The sequence below is a fragment of the Chelonia mydas genome, chromosome 7 (genome assembly GCF_015237465.2).
Source record: "Chelonia mydas isolate rCheMyd1 chromosome 7, rCheMyd1.pri.v2, whole genome shotgun sequence".
Classification (NCBI taxonomy): domain Eukaryota; kingdom Metazoa; phylum Chordata; order Testudines; family Cheloniidae; genus Chelonia; species Chelonia mydas.
In genome coordinates, this window is record NC_057853.1 from 25,841,728 (window position 1) to 25,858,876 (window position 17,149).

The following is a 17,149-nucleotide window of genomic DNA, read 5'->3' on the forward strand; positions in this document are numbered from 1 at the left end:
TCCTGATGGCTCTCTGTTTAGTGACCTTGCCTTATTCCTATTTACCTTTCCACAAATCTTGGTGACATCTACAATCTTGATAAGCAATGATTTCTTTTTTTACAGAAAATTTATAAAAATATTGAAATGGTATTGAACCAAGAACTGATCCGCATAGACTCTAAGCAAAAAAACCCCACACTTTTTGATGATTCTCCATTAACAATTGTCTTTTGGACCAATCAGTTAGCCAGTTTTTAATCTATTTGATGTGTGCCCTATGGATTTTTGCATAGTGCTAAACTTTTAATCAGAATGTCAGGCAGTACTAAGTCAAGTGCTTGACAGAATTCTAAAAGTATTACATCAACAGTTACCTTTATCTACCAAACTTAGTCTTGACAAAAAATGATTGTGAATTAATCCAACACAACCTTTTTTCCCGGGAGACACATTGATTAGATCATTAACCATTTATTCTTTAAGTCTCATATCAGCCATTATGTTGTTTTGTCTGGAACTGATGTCAAGCTAACTGGCCTATAATTATCCATGTTATTCTGTTTACCCTTTTTAAGTATTGCCACAACATTGGCTTTATTTTAGTTCTTTGGACCTTTCTCACTTTTCCAAGATTTATTAAAGATAAACATACATGCACCGAAAAGCTCCTTGCACAACTTTTAAAACTGTTGCATGCAAATCATCCAGGTCACTTTTTTTTTTTAATCTTAGTAGATTCTGGTTATCTTCCTTAGTTACTGTTGGAATAGAAAGTATTTGATCATCATTTAGTGATATGAATACATCATCCAGCTTCTTTTAAATACAGAACATAAATTTTTGTTGAACATTTCTGCTTTTTTCTGCATCATTATTGATAATTTTACGATTGCCAGCTATCACAGTTCCAGTTTAGTGTGCCACTTGCCAGACTGCTGTGAGGGGATCCAAATGCTGAATCCCTGGGTGTTTTAAGACCACAGAGTCTGAGTGGAGTCCAGGCATTACTGCTGTCTTAGAGCCTCTGGGCAAACTCTTGGGGTTCAGATCTATCTGGCACCCCCTCCTGAGAGCCACAACTATACAATCCCCTGCCCAGCCCCTAGAACTAGTGTTGATCCCTCAAATTTTCCCCATACCTTAAACTCCCCCTCTTCCAGAACCCCACCCAAAAGTGTGAGCCTTATAGTTTACCTCTTCCGTTTGCGAAGGGTGGCCCTAATAGGAGCACGATTCTCCAGCTGGCATAGTTCTGAGGGTCATTGGGACACACAAAACTCTCCATCGCAACAAGGTAATGGTCCAAGGAGAGGACTGCAACCTGTATATGAATTTCATTGACCTGACAAAAGCATTTGATACAGTCAGGAAGGCCTTTGGAAGATCATGGCAGAATTCAGTTGCCTGGAGAAATTCATCACAATGGTTCGGCAATTCCATGATGGCATGATCGCTCATGTTGTGGAAGATGAGTTATCTGAACCATTCCCAGTCACCAATGGAGTCAAGCAGGACTGTGTATTGGTCCCAACCCTCTTCAGTATGATGTTCTCTGTCATGCTTACAGATGCCCTTTGTGACTGAGACACCAGGATTGGCATCAAATACTGGACTGCTTTTCAATTTGAGGAGACTGCAGGTGAAGACAGAGATACAGGCAGTGACTGTTTGCAGTCTTCTGTTTGCTGATGACTGTTCCCTGAATGCCAAATCTGAGTCTGACACGCAGTGAAGTATGGACTATTTCTCTTCAGCTTGTGACAACTTTGGTCTCACAATTGACATCAAGAAGACAGAAGTGATATATCAGCCTGCACCAGGAAAGCCTCATGTAGAGCCTACTGTCACAGTGAATGGCCAAACCCTGTATGCAGTGGACAAGTTCACCTGCCTCGGCAGTACACTCTCATGTGCAGTTCACATTATTGATTAAACCAATGTCAGACTGCCAAAGCAAATGTGGTCTTTGGCAGACTACGTGCAAATGTGTGGGAACGTAGAGGCATTAATCAACAAAGCTGAAGGTCTACAAAGCCATTGTGTTGTCAACTCTGATGTATGCCTATGAAATCTGGATGGTGTACAGACATCATGCGATGAAGCTGAATCACTTTCACATGTGCTGTCTGAGGAAACTAATGAGGATAAGATGGCAAGACAAGGTTCCAGATACTGAGGTTCTCAGACAGGCAGGCATTCCAAGCATCCATACTCTGATGAAAATACAGATAAGATGGACATGCCATGTCACCAGAATGTCAGATGGGTGACTGCCAAAGAAGATCTTTTATGCCAAGCTAAAGGAGGGAAAGGTGCTCTTAGGGAGGCCAGAAGAAATGTTTTAAGTCACCCTCAAGTTATCCTTGGGGCATTTCAATGTTGACTGAGAGTTTTTGGGAAGATCTCACTCATGATTGTTTTACCTTGTGAAGCCTCATCCATATTTGAGCTACAGTCTATGAACAGAGGAGAATTGCTGAGGCAGAGCAGAAGCACCAGCAGCATAAATCTCGCAACAGTAGCATGTCTGCCATTAATGAAGTAAGCCATAGTGGCATCTCTTGTTCAGTGTGCCACAGACAATTCAAAGCTCAAATTGGCCTGATCAGCCTCAGGTGTTCACAGAAATCAAACCAATCAGTGATGTCATGGTCCTCTTCGAACTTGAAGGATGAACAACATCCTCTTCAGTGGGTCGTATGATAGGTGCAACGCATAGCACACAGGCACTTTGCACAAGACCTAAACCACCATTGCTCTTCACTATCAGATTAAACAGAGAGAGTAAAGATCGTATAAAAACATCAAACCTGCTGAATGCAATGCTCCTCCTTCTAACTCATGCTTTCCCTGGGGGACCATCTGAGTGCAGGTAGGCAGGGTTCTCCCTTGCATCACCAGGCTCCTGCAGCAGTTTCTCTCTTCTTGAGTAGCTGAAGATGATCAACTTCTGCCCTTTTTATAATGTTCCAGTGCCTCCGTCAGATGACTCCCAGATCAGCCTCAACTGGTGATCCCATACTCCTATCATGTGGCTTCATTGCCAGGCAACCTCTCCCCTGACAAACCAGCTCTTTTGGATGGGAGCCAGCAATATAGTCTCCGGTCTATGTCTTTGAATAGAGGACCACCCTGAGTTATCAATGCTCTATGGTCAGCACTGTGTCACTAAGCCTTGGAATTTCAGTCCAACCTGGAGACTAAGAGACAACAGAGAAGACAACTAGCCCCTACATTCCAAATGGACTTTGCAGTCTGACAGACATACAGGGAATTCATAATTTCACACAGAATTAATAAATTGTACAGACAACTCCCCCAAATCACCACACCATCTAATAAAGGACTTAGATCATTGTTAGGTTTCCTGTCGTTCCTGAAACTATCTGTGAGACATCCCTCTCTGCACTATCCAATGCTATGGAAGGAAGTGCATGATCATGATGCCTGTGGCTGTTCAGAATAGTTCTTATAGTTTTCAGCAGAAGACATCAGCTCAACAGTTTTGCCATTTACACAATCGCCATAAAAGTGACTTTGTCACTTCCCTAAAGTGATTATTTGTAGGTTCATTTTAAAAAAGTATTTGTAAACCTTCCCCTCCCCCAAAAGGATCCCTCTTAAACACTTATGACTAATAAGGGTAAGATCACCCCGCACATTAAAAGAAAAATTACACACACAATGATTTTCCCAGCAGATATTTAATCCCTGATCTACTGTTATGTAGTGCTACAGGTTTCTATACATTCTCACAGCTATGCAAACGATGGTCTTAATGAACAGGAGTCAGCACTTGATCTCCACAAGATAAATAGCAGATAGACTTTTTGAGCCCTGTCTATACTATGTAAAATGTGGATTATTCACTGACTGTGGTTTAACCTAGGTCTACTTAACACACTTCAAAACTCCCATTGAAATAAATGGGAATTAGGTATCTAGGCACTTTTGAAAATCCCACTGGGGTCTCTCTGCAAGTTTAGGCACCTAAATAGCCTATGTCACTTACAGCCTGATTTTTAAAGGTAAGTCCTATTGAGACTTATGTTTCTAATTCACACACTTTTGAAAATTAGATCTGAAGTTTAGGTCACTAGTTCGCTACTATTGTATGTGCTAAAACAGTTTCCAGAGTATTAATACTGAATGTGGAAACCATGTTTTGAAAATTCAGTCAGCAAAACACTTAAGCATGTTTGTTGAGCTGAATTCAAAGTCAGTTTACTTTTGTTAGTGTGGACAAGGCTTTATTCAGAGATTCATAGATTTTAAGGCCAGAAGGGACCATTGTGGTCATCTAGTTTGACATCCTGCATAACACGGGTCATATTACTTAAGTCCAATAGGTGTATTTGAACTAGATCATATCTTTTAAAAAAAAGTCCATGCTTGATTTGAAAATGCCCCACAGAAGAATTTTGTCCAGAGAATATTAAAACATAAAAATAGCAAACCAAGTAACGACAAAAAATCCCACTTGATGCCCCACAATCAGATGGTTTAACTGTTTTTCTCCTTTAAAATGTTTTACCATAAAAAGGGGCCTAAAACTGGCTTTTAGTTTTGTGTGTATGATTCTAGGCACACTATCGCTTACATTAGATTTGCACGTGCAAAGGGCAGCTGTGCAAACTTTGTGTGCATACAGTTTGCAAGTTCTATAATTTATTTCCACAAATTGTAGTGCATTGAGAATTGCACATAAATAATTAGATTTTGAATTAGAAAACATCTCCTTTCTTCCCTGTGTCAGGATCCTGAATTCGACTATCTCATGGTCACTGCCTCCCAGATTCCCATCCACTTTAGCTTCCCCTACTAATTCTTCCCAGTTTGTGAGCAGCAGGTCAAGAAGAGCTCTGCCCCTAGTTGGTTCCTCCAGCACTTGCACCAGGAAATTGTCCCCTACGCTTTCCAAAAACTTCCTGGATTGTCTGTGCACCGCTGTATTGCTCTCCCAGCACATATCAGGGTGATTGAAGTCTCCCATGAGAACCAGGGCCTGCAATCTAGTAACTTCTGTCAGTTGCCGGAAGAAAGCCTCATCTACCTCATCCCCCTGGTCTGGTGGTCTATAGCAGACTCCCACCACGACATCACCCTTGTTGCTCACACTTCTAAACTTAATCCAGAGACACTCAGGTTTTTCTGCAGTTTCAGACTTGAGCTCTGAGCAGTCATACTGCTCCCTTACATACAGTGCAACTCCCCCACCTTTTCTGCCCTGCCTGTCCTTCCTGAACAGTTTATATCCATCCATGACAGTACTCCAGTCATGTGAGTTATCCCACCAAGTCTCTGTTATTCCAATCACATCATAGGGCAAACAGTCCTTTATCCAAAATACCAAATGTTTATAGCTGTTCTGGTGTTGAGAATAATTAGGATTGATTCTGTTTCTGGTGTCAAATAACTTGCAATAATGTGCAAGATTCTAAGAAAGTAATTAGTTAGGACTATGCAGGAATAATTAATTGATATATTTGCAGTTTCTTCTAGGCAATGAAACCTCTTTACAAAAGACTAAAGGTACACTTTGTATTAAGCCAAAAATAATTTTATTCCTGCCCAGATAATTTTTTAAAAATGAGAATAGGTAAAAACACTATCGACTTCCTTGATGTTAATATTAAACTTTTCAAATAGCTTAGCTTTAGCACTGGCCCAGCAGCTCAAGAGGTTGCTTTCATGAAGCGGATATTTATGAAATTGGTCTTGCCATACAACTGCTGTAGCCCCACATGGTAGATAAGCAATTGAGTATGTCTGATAATAAAGCAGCATGCTGCTACAATTCAGTTCCTGCTTCTGTGATAAAGTGCAAGTAGATTAGACCTGTGAGGTACTAGATTAGTGCACAAGGAAAGCTTGCCAGTGCAAATAAAACTAATACAAGACCACATTGTTGGGATTTCTGCAAGTTAGCTGTTAATCAAGTAAAACATGGTATATTAGGCCCTTTTAACACGTTTTTGACATCTAGCCCCCTGTAGCTGACAGTTAAATTAGCCTTCTTTTGTGATTGACTGAGAATAATTTTATACTATTTAACCATTAATAAAATGCCAGAGTGAGTATTATGTATACATTTAATATAGTTCATTATATAGGGAATATTACCGTATGTAACTAAATCTTCAAGGTGGCATGGGTATGAAAAACAAAATAAAAACACCCTAAAGTAATTATGCCTACAGCATGTATATACTTTAACATTTCTTAATTTACATTCAATGCAGCAGGATAATCTTTGAATTTACACTTTAAATATCCGCCTAACAAACTGGGAATGTATTTATTATTAGGAGTGAGTTTGGGCTCTTAATAACATACATCATCCATGTCTTGTGTAGCTCACAATATGTGACATGTTAAAAAGTAAACTTAGTACACTTTTGTCATACTGCTCAAATAAAAAAAGTGATGATGTTTCTATATAAGGCCCCATTCCTGCAGCGTCATCCACATGGGCGAACCTCTCTGCCTACACAAAGTCATATTGAAGTGGCTAAAGGAAATTGTGAGACTCTGGATGAAATCGTGACCCCACTGAAGTCAGTGGGAATTTTGCTATTGACTGTATGAAGCCAGGATTTCACTCTCTTTTGAGTATGGTGTACAGAGCTGGGCAGCCTACCACTGTAAAAATGATATAGTCTTGGAAAGGGTTTTAATGACTAGTCGGCCTTTTGTCCTCTGCCTTTGACAATTTCTTTTTGCTGTATGCAAGATGGAACACATCTAAGTACATAAAGGAATGTCATCACTATGTAGCTTGTCTATGTTAGAAAGAGAACTATGTAATTGTTCAACATTGTCTTCAGCCAGAGGTTCTCGTAGTAGTGTTTAACTCTTTAATATAGATGTACACTTATCCAAGGGGATAAAGGTGATTTTCTCTGACAAGAAAATGCAGGATGTAAAATGAGAGAAAAACACTGAATTTCAGGCTCTTTAAAAAATTGCTCTTCAGAAGTGCAGTAGCAAATAATATCTGTTCTGTATCAATGTTCTTATTACAAGAACATCAAACTTAGTGCTGATTATTTTCCTATGTCAAAAAGTTCCCAAATGTATGTACTAAAAGTCCCACAAGTGAAGCCTTACTATATAGTTAAAAAAGCCTTCACTTGAATGTTAAAAACTCACAACCTTATTAAACATTAGTTTTGTGCTAATACATACAGTTAAATTACAGAGCATTCAATATAATGTACGTTTTTGCTTTGAAGGATTGATGAAATAGGAAGCGCGATAGCCTGATGTACCATATTGTATAACAGAAGGAAACAGTTAAACTTCTTGGAGAAGCACAAATATTTACAGTACTAATAAAACAGGTCTATAATGATCACTACTGAAACATAGCACATATTTTACATGTACAGATCAAGCAGGAGACATGACTGAGTTCTCAGTTTATCCATTATTAAACATCCAATTTTGATACCTGACGCAAACAGCTGATAACTTCCTTATCTTTTCATCTGCAACATTGTTATACAAAAAATGCTAAAAGTGGGTAAATACAGTGGTATTTGCACATTAAACACAAAATTTAGGAAGTGCAAAAGCTATGATTCTCACGGTCATGCAGCTATGCTCACATTGTACCTACTGTAAAGCACACATTTAGCGTTGTCTGGCTATACCGAAAGAAGGACAGGAGAAGCTTGATATGGTTTAATCAGGCTGCAACTTTATTATTATTAGATGTCTGGGACTTACCTGGCAGATAAAAGTATCTGCCTGAGGGGCTTTCGCCAGTCCCCCTCTTTTTCCATCTGGGTCCTCCAGGCAACGCAGTGCTGGGATCTTACCATCCCCCACTCAAATGAGGGTTAATGTGGGCTACAAGAAAGGGGGATTGACTCCCTACTGTACCAGTCATAGGAGCCCTGAAACCTTCCCCGCCCCCCATTATGCTCCTTTAACAATCCCTCCTTTTTAAGTCCTTTACCAAGCAATTGATCAGGTCACTGTATACCTTTCCTATGGAGTACCTGCACTGGACATCCTATTAATTTAGACTTTTCAGTTTAATTTCCTGAGATTTTTGAAAAAGGAAAAAAATATTTTTCATGGTCTCCATCATCTGCCTTCTTTTCTCCTGTTTAACCGTTACAGGTTTACCTAACCTCCAACTCTATCTAGGTCCAGTGCAGCATGAAGATTATCTCCCCCTTGGCCATTCATGTCTGAAACAAGTTCCACTTCCAGGTGGGCTCATGAGCATGAGGGATCTTCAGGAGAGCCATCTCCTCCTGACTTCCAAACCTTCCCCTTAATCGCAAGACCATAGAACAATATTCTTCGCACAATTAAAATAATGAAAATATTTATTTCAATTCAAAAGACCCCATTAATTGAATATTATTTTAAAAACCCAGTAAATACATATAATGTGCCCTTTAAACTGCAGGAAAGTGATAAATCCTGAAGGGGTTTTATGCAAGAATGACGATACTGGGTTAGACCAATGGTCCATCTAGCCCAGTATCCTGTCTTCCAACAGTGGCCAGTGCCAGGTGTTTCAAAGGGAATGAATGGAACAGGGCAGTCATCAGCTGATCTATCTCCTGGAATCCAGTACCAGCATCTGGCATTCAGAGGCTTAGGGACACCAAGTGCATGAGGTTGCATCCCTGACCATTTTAGCTAATAGCCATTGATGGACCTATCCTCCATGAACTTATAGTTTTGGTCTTCAAAACATCCCCTGGCAATGAGTTCCACAGACTGACTGTGCATTGTATGAAGAAGTACTTCCTTTTGCTTGTTTAAACCTGCTGCCTACCAATTTCATTGGGTGACCCCTGGTTCTTGTGTAATGTGTAGAAAAAGTGCTGTTTACCCCTTCACATTCTTTGTGATTTTATAGACCTCTATCATTATCTTCTTTAGTCTTTTCTTTTTCATGCTGAACAGTCCCAGTCTTTTTGATCTCTCTTCATATGGAAGCTACTTCATCTCCTTAATAATTTTTGTCGCCCTTCTCTGTACCTTTTACATCTTCAATATATCTTTTTTGAGATGGGGTGACCAGAACTGTATGCAATATTCAAGGTATGGATGTACCATGGATTTATGTAGTGGCATTATGATATTTACTTTCTTATTATCTATCCCTTTCCTAATGGTTCCTAACATTCTGTTAGTTTTTTTGACTGTCACTGCACATTGAGTGGATATTTTCAGATAACTGTACACAGTGACTCCACAATCTCTCTCTTGAGTGGTAGCAGCTAATGCAGACCCCCATTATTTTGTGCCTATATAGTTGGAACTGTGTTTTCCAATATGCGTTACTTTGCATTTATCAGCTTTGAATTTCATCTGCCATTTTGTTGCCCAGTCAACCAGGTTAGGGAGATCCCTTTCTAACTCTTCATTGTCAGCTTTGGACTTAACTATCTTGAGTAATTTTGTATCATCTGAAAATGTTGCCACCACACTGTTTACCCCTTTTTCCAGATCGTTTATGAATATGTTCAACAGCACTGGTTCCAATACAGATCTCTGAGGGATGCTGCTATTTACCTCTCTCCATTCTGAAAATTGGCCATTTTTCCTACCTTTCGTTTCCTGTCTTTTAATCCGTTACTGATCCATAAGGGAACCTTCCCTCTCATCCCATGATTGTTACTTTGCTTAAGAGCCCTTGGTGAAGGACCTTATCAAAGGCTTTCTGAAAGTCCAAGTACACTATATCCACTGGATTAACCTTGTCCGGAGGTTTGTTGACCCCTCAAAGAATTCTAATAGATTGGTGAGGCATGATTTCCTTTACAAAAGCTGTATTGACTCTTTCCCCAAATTGTATTAATCTATGTGTCTGATAATTCTGTTCTTTACTATAGTTTCAACCAGTTTGCCTGGCACTGAAGTTAGGCTTACTGTCCTGTTATTGCCAAGATGATGTCTGGAGCTCTTTTTAAAAAAAATAAAAAAGGCATCACATTAGCTATCCTCCATGTGTCTGGTTAGTAGTTCCTCAATTTCACATTTGAGTTCCTTCCGATCTCTTGGATGAATACCATCCGCTCCTGGTGACTTGTTGCTGTTTAATTTATCAGTTTGTTCCCAAACCACCTCTATTGACACCTACATCTTTTGTTATCACCAAGGGGTTTTGTGCTTAAGTAAAGTTGGAGCCATGGAAGCTGAAAAGACTAGTGAAGCTTGGAAAAGCCCTCCCTGTCTGCGGGAAACACTACTCATGCTCCACTTTGTCCCACCACTTAGTTCCAACACCTTCTCTCATGCTGGGAAGCAAACAGGCAGACAATACATGATGGCCACTGAAGACAGTGTTGGGGAAAGAACACATGGCAGATATTTGGGGAAAGTGAGGGAAAGCAACTAGTGACTGTGGTACAGAAGCTGGGGAATGCAAGGCTCTGCCTTTTTGGAGGAAAGGGGCTTTTTTGATGCTTCATAGAGTGGGCTAAGGAAGGGGAACGTCTTCATTGGAGGAAGGAGAGTAAAGAGGGAGAGGAGAAAGGAAGGGCTGCTGCAGGGGTGGGAGCTGAACTTGTTAGGCTCACACTCCTCACTTTATTCTCATTCCTTGTGTCTTAAAGGTTGAGGTTATGCCTTTTACAGATTTCTCTTGTAGTTCGGGGGGATAGGAAGGGAACAGTTTTGGAGGGCCTCTAAGAAAGATTATACTGAATGTCTAGAGAGGACAGTTAAATAACTAGATATTCTTAATAATAAATTTCAGTATAAGTTCTGTAAATGAATGAATGCTTCCCCCCTTACACGATAGCTAAGCTTTTTACAAATAAAGTGAGCTGATGAATAAAACATTACATGTATTACAGTATAACAAGCTATGCATAGAGCAAATTAACATGAGAGAAAGAGAATGTATGTTATTCTGACTATTAGACTTTCACTAGCCATGGTCATATGTTGCTATGCAGCAGTATTTTAAGAGTTGGTACTGCTTTTATGATCGAGATTTCATGCATCAGTATAAAAAGAACTTAAAAAGAAACAATCAAGAGCACTAAAATGGCACACCAAAAGAATCAGAAAAGATGGATTATGCCATCCATTTTCCTGCCAGTGTAGTAGTATTTCAGGTTTAACTTTCCCGAGTGATATGGCTTCCATCACATTCCATGGGAGACTTATTCCATAATCTAATAAATCAATAAACAATCAAAATAAAGGTACCTTTTTCTCTGTCTCATTCAATATTTTTCTTGGTTGCCTCAAAATGTAATACCTGTGAATATAGCTTTACCGATAACTGGCAGATTGTTGCTTGCATTCTAAATTACCAGACAATTGTTAACTAAACTTTAGAACTCACATGAAGACTGTATTGCAACCAGCATAGAACTTGCTGGGAAGCTAGACTGTAATAAGAAAATTCAAACTGAGTACAGTAGAAAACGTGGTTTTGTCATTTTGACCATTCATTCATAATTTATGGATTAACAACAAAGCAGGTGCATTGTCCAAATATGTTCTCTAAATATTTTTAAAGTATATGTATTTTACATTAATATCAAATTTGTTGAACTTTGTCTGGGATGGTACCATAATTCAGCATTTGGGGCTGATCCAATGCCCATTGAAGCCAGTGGAACTATTTCTATTGTCTTCAGTAAGTGTTGGATGGAGCCTCCTCTTATTTCCCTTATCTCGAAAATTAGGTGATATATGTGCTTCCAAAGATCAATTTTCACAGTGCAACTTAATACAAAGAGGGTTTTTGTTTTCTGAATTGATGTACCAAGCTTTACATTTTTATTACTCTTTCTTATTGTTAGGAGAGAATAATAGAGCGCTTGAAGGAGCAGAGGGAACGGGATGACCGAGAAAGACTGGAAGAAATAGAATCCTTTAAAAAGGAAAACAAAGACTTGAAGGAGAAAGTTAATGCTTTACAAGCTGAACTAACAGAGAAGGAGGTCAGCCTTTGCAGTAAAATTAAAAATCTTTATTGTTCTGATCTTTCTAACAAGTTTCACTGATATAAACAAGTTAATTAGAGACATTATCCAATTGCTTAAGGCAGCAGTTCTCAAACTGTGGGTCGGGACCCCAAAGTGGGTCACGACCCTGTTTTAATGGGGTTGTCAGGGCTGGTGTTATACTTGCTGGGGCCTGGGGCTGAAGCCGAAGCCTGAGTCTCACTGCTCAGGGCTCAAGCTGAAGCCCAAGGGCTTCAGGCCTGGGCGGCGGGGCTCAGGTGACAGCAGCCCGTCCACCCAGGGCTGAAGCCCCCAAGCTTCAGTTTCAGGCCTGCTCCAGGGCAGTGGGGCTCAGGCTTTGGCTTTAGCCCACCCACCTGGGGCAGCGGGGCTCAGGCTTGCGTCCCCCTTCCTGGGGTCATGTAGTAATTTTTGTTGTCAGATGGGGGTCGCGGTGCAATGAAGTTTGAGAAACCTGGTTTAAGCTATTGGTTTTCAACTATTTTTAGAAACTTACTCCTAAAGCAGTATATTTTTGAGCATTCCTCACTCTCAAACTCTTGATTACTTTCCATAAAATATTTCTTTCCCTTATTTCTTCTTTGTGTATATTCCTGTCCTTTCCTTTACATATGTTTGACACGACTTTAGTATTCCACTGCTGGTCCTATTTTCAGTTTTTATTTGAACTAATGGGCTTAGCAGGAGCACGACCTTCTGAGAGTAAGGTCCATAAGTATTTGATTCAGTCAGACTGATTATTGATAAGGGGTGAGTCCCTGGTCTGGTTGCCATTGCATACCACTGCTCTGTGCTCACTTCATTAGATTCTTATAAACTATGTGATAATATTAAATCCTATTCATGTCATGCTGCAAGATACTTCTTGGTTTTTCTCCTCTTGAATACTTCTACTGTAGGGTCTGAGTACCCTTTAAAGTAAAAATATTAAGTGAGAATTTATAAGTAATTAAAGTTGTGATGAATTAATGGAAAATGTTTTCTCTATTCAAATCCATCTTCGGTTGTTTTGTTTTTTTTTTAAATCCACCACCAGCTTGATGATGATGATTTTAATAAAAGCCTGCTGCCATTTTTGCAGGGGCTACAAGAAATGATGGTGAGAAGTCCATGGGTTGTGGGTCACTTGCAGGATTATCTGTATTTATCTCACTTAATCAATTCCCTGCTATTGGGGCAGGGTCAGGGGCGGGCGGCAGGCGCAGGGGTCTCGGGTCTTGGTGAATCCCAGTCCCTCCGCTTCTGTGCCTGTCTCCTGAGAGCTGTAATACTTTGGTCTAATTTCAGTGTTTTGAGTTTAATGTGTGGGTGCTGGGCAGGTGTTAGTGGCCTGTGATATACAGGAGGTCAAACTAGATGACCCAGTGGTCCCTTCTGGGGCTTAATCTCTATGGTTCTAATTTATTTTAAAGCTTCTTAGGCTATTATAAGTAAAAGAGACAAAATTAACAATAGAAGTTGATAATATTTTAAGTAGAGGTGAATATGTAGAATACTGAGGTGTGCAGCTACCGCCACCCTTCTATCATAGGGTAACTGGCAAAAGTAAAATCTGATAAACTAAATATAAAGGAGAACACTGATCAGTGTAAAATATAGAATCGACTATTTTCTAATTCTCAAGGATTACATTTAAAATACAGGTGAATCATCCATTTCCCCAATGAAATTACCCTATATTCTTTCAGCAGAGGGAACATGGCATATTCAAAAACAAGTAATTTTTTCATAAACATTCAACTTTTTGTTACCCTTCTAAAAATTACCTAATAATATTGTATTATGCTGTAAATACCCATCCCCATGTCTGCACACATGTACTATGTAAACAAAGTTTTTGACTGAAAACATAGCTGATAACGATAATATACGCTCTTAGTGGCTAGGATCAATGCAATTTCTAACACCATCTCTTTCCTCTTTTTTGGATAATTTTTCAGTCTAATTTAATTGACCTCAAAGAACATGCATCGTCATTGGCATCAACAGGGCTGAAAAGAGACTCCAAATTAAAGTCTTTAGAAATAGCCATAGAACAAAAGAAAGAAGAATGTAGTAAGTTGGAAGCACAGCTGAAAAAGGTAAGTGCCTTCTAAGAAAATTCTTATTGTGCAATGGACTAAACTCTTCACTTCTCTAGTATATAACTGGCAATGAAGCAAGAGGTCCATTTTAAAATCTGGCAGTCTTCTGCTGTCTGCTGATACTAGCATCAAACAATGTTGACTTTTTCTTAAGAAGCATGTATAAAAGCTGTCTGTGAGCCTGAAAAATTATCTTAAGTTTCCTGTCTAAGGGGTACTTGGAAAAAACTGGTGAAAATACTGGGGCGGGCAGGGAGTTATAGAAACCAGCCGTTACTATATGTACGAATATAAACTACTCTTTCTAGTGAAAAATGTCTAGGTCTTATATTGAAATTCTCCTTAATTTTATTTATTTATTTAATGAATTTAAATTTGAGGTAGTTAAAGAAAATAGTGTTTAATATATCACAGTTGGCATTATTTATATCCACCAAGAAGTAGAAGCAAACATTTAAAGAAAAATATTTTAGAAATACAATACGTATCGAATAATTATATGTAGATTACTGCATTACAATACTAACTGATCTCCAAATTTTCACGTTTTCTTTCATCTGTTTATTTGACTTTTTGCTGTGTCATTTGGTAGTGTCTGCACTCATTGTTTGAACACCAAACTCATGACATACTAAGTGGGTTTAAGCATCATATTTTCCTTCTGCAACTATTAAATAAGCCAGTGAGAAGTGTAGATAAAACTTTAAACCCCCAAAATACTTTGGACATGGATTTATATGCTTATGTGATCTAGAAGAGGTTGATTATTTTAGCTTGAATATTGACATTTTTAGATCCAGATTATCATACCCTTCCTCATGTGGAATAGTTAGCCTCATTGATTTCAGTTGGACTACCTGTGGAGTAAGGTATTACTCAAGCATGAGCAAGGCTTTCAGAATTTGATGCTTATATTTTTACCTATAATTTTGATTTTATTACATACTTCTAGAGTAGGTATATGTGCTGTAATGTATACTTTAGAAGAGCACACTCAAAATATTATGATCTGATATGAATTTTACATGTATAAAACACACTATATATACAGTTGTTGGGATGACCGTATAGGGGTCACCAAATGAAATTAATAGGCACTAGGTTTAAAACAAACAAAAGGAAGTATTTCTTCACCCAATACACAGTCTACTTGTGGAACTCTTTGCCAGAGGATGTTGTGAAGGGCAAGACTATAACAGGGTTCAAAAAAGAATTTGATAAATTCCTGGAGGATAGGTCCATCAATGGCTATTAGCTAGGATGGGCAGGGATGGTGTCCCTAGGCTCTTCTGTTCATTCCTCTGAAACACCTGGCTTTGGCCATTGTCGGAGGACAGGATACTGAGCTAAATGGACATTTGGTCTGACCCATTATGGCCGTTCGTATTTGGATGAGAGGAGGGCATCTTTTCAAATAAACTTGCATGCAGAGAGCTTTTAACAAAATCTTAAATTCTTGTAAATATTTGATAGGTTATCAATGCCATTTGCACCAGACTTAAAATACCTACATAAAGCATGTAGCCAGAGATCATTTTTATTTTATTAAAAGAAATATAAATATTATTTAATTAAGGTGTGAAGAATCTTTATTTGCATTATAGTTCAGATCAGGTGATGAGCATGGTAAGATAATTATAATTTAAATATTATTACCTCTATGGTTAACTTTCATATTTAATGTTGCTTTTAGCGGTATTAGTTCAAATGAATTCACATGTTCAAAATATTTTTTCAGTGGACTTATTTTTGAGAGGTTTTTTGTAATAAATAGTTCTTTAGAATGCTAAAGCACCCGTCATCTTAAAAAAAATTGAAATCTGCTTGAAATAGTTGAAATTCTAAGTCAACATCTATGAATGTATATATCAACACATCATTTAGTAATGGAAAAATAAGCAGTTATAAAAGTCTGTAAGTGTCTGGGCCTCCTTTCAAATAAAAAGGAAGCATGTTCCTTATGAATAAAATACAAAGGGTTACCAAATGAAAGTTGAAAACATAATTGTTTGATTATACCATAAATACAACATGAATTCCCAATGGGAACTGGCCCAAGATTTGTAGGGGACTTGGTATTTCCACAATAACATGCAGATTCAACATTGTTGGATGTGTTTAGGAGAATAGAAACACTGGCTGTTAATGACAATGGACTGCAAACAGTAATTTTTAATTTTACATTTACTTTAATAAAAGCTTTAATTTCGGCTAAACCTAAAAATATCCTGTGATAAAAGTAACTCGCTCTCCAGAAATTGAAACCTACCTTCAGTCGCTGATTTTATCCCTTAACAAACTAACTGAAACAGAAGTCAGTTTTGGGAGGATTTTAGAATTCTGTTGAATGGAGATGGGAGGGAGCGTATACATTTCTTCATTCTTATACACAGTGTACAAATCTGCATGTCCCATATGGATGCTCACTGTATCAATGAACACTCAACACTGCAGAGGTGAGAGATGTGGCACTTCATTGGACATAATTTGAAAAGTAACTCCAAATATGTATCCATTCGTTTTAAAAAAATATTAACAACTTGCATATCATTTATCATTCTTAAAAAATAAATAAATCAGAGTGGCGGTACTGTTAGTAAACTTGCTCAGCATTAGCTATGATTCTTTAGTTGTATCAATTTTTATTCCTAAACATTGATTTAATCCAACACATATTTGCAACAGTGAATAGTTCTGAGAAGTCATAGTCCTAAGCATGCCCAGAAGAAGTGTTTATGGGATACAACGCCTAATCAAACTTGTGACGAGGAACAGTTTTGCCTTGGAATTTTGTTCCTCTCCTTTTTCAATTATTTTTTAAATTCCTCCTTTTTTTGATGATATCTATCTATCTATCAAATATTTATATTCCTCCTATATCTATATATATATATATAAAATTTTGTTTCTCCAAGATTTTTCCCAGGGTTTGACTATAACTATTTCTCAGTATTATATACTTGACACTATACAATATTTGCATTTCTGGGGGAGAAAATATGCAGACTCAGAAAGAATATATTCAGAAATAAAACAAAAATCCTGAGGCAGACTCTTGAAATATTTGATTACAAGAAACTGAACTGCAGCCCCATTATTAATTGAAATAGCATATGTGTTTAAAAACCA

General features: G+C 38.2%; 1 protein-coding gene across 19 annotated transcripts in view; it reads left to right on the forward strand.

Annotated features, from left to right (window-relative positions):
* ERC2 (ELKS/RAB6-interacting/CAST family member 2) overlaps positions 1–17,149 on the forward strand; it is an 823,531-nt gene that overhangs the window by 366,696 nt on the left and 439,686 nt on the right. For all 19 annotated transcript variants that reach the window (XM_043551551.1, XM_043551549.1, XM_043551542.1 and 16 more), the window contains 2 exons: positions 11,772–11,912; positions 13,877–14,017. In XM_043551551.1, the coding sequence (XP_043407486.1) occupies positions 11,772–11,912; positions 13,877–14,017 (282 nt within the window). The remainder of the gene's footprint in view (positions 1–11,771; positions 11,913–13,876; positions 14,018–17,149) is intronic.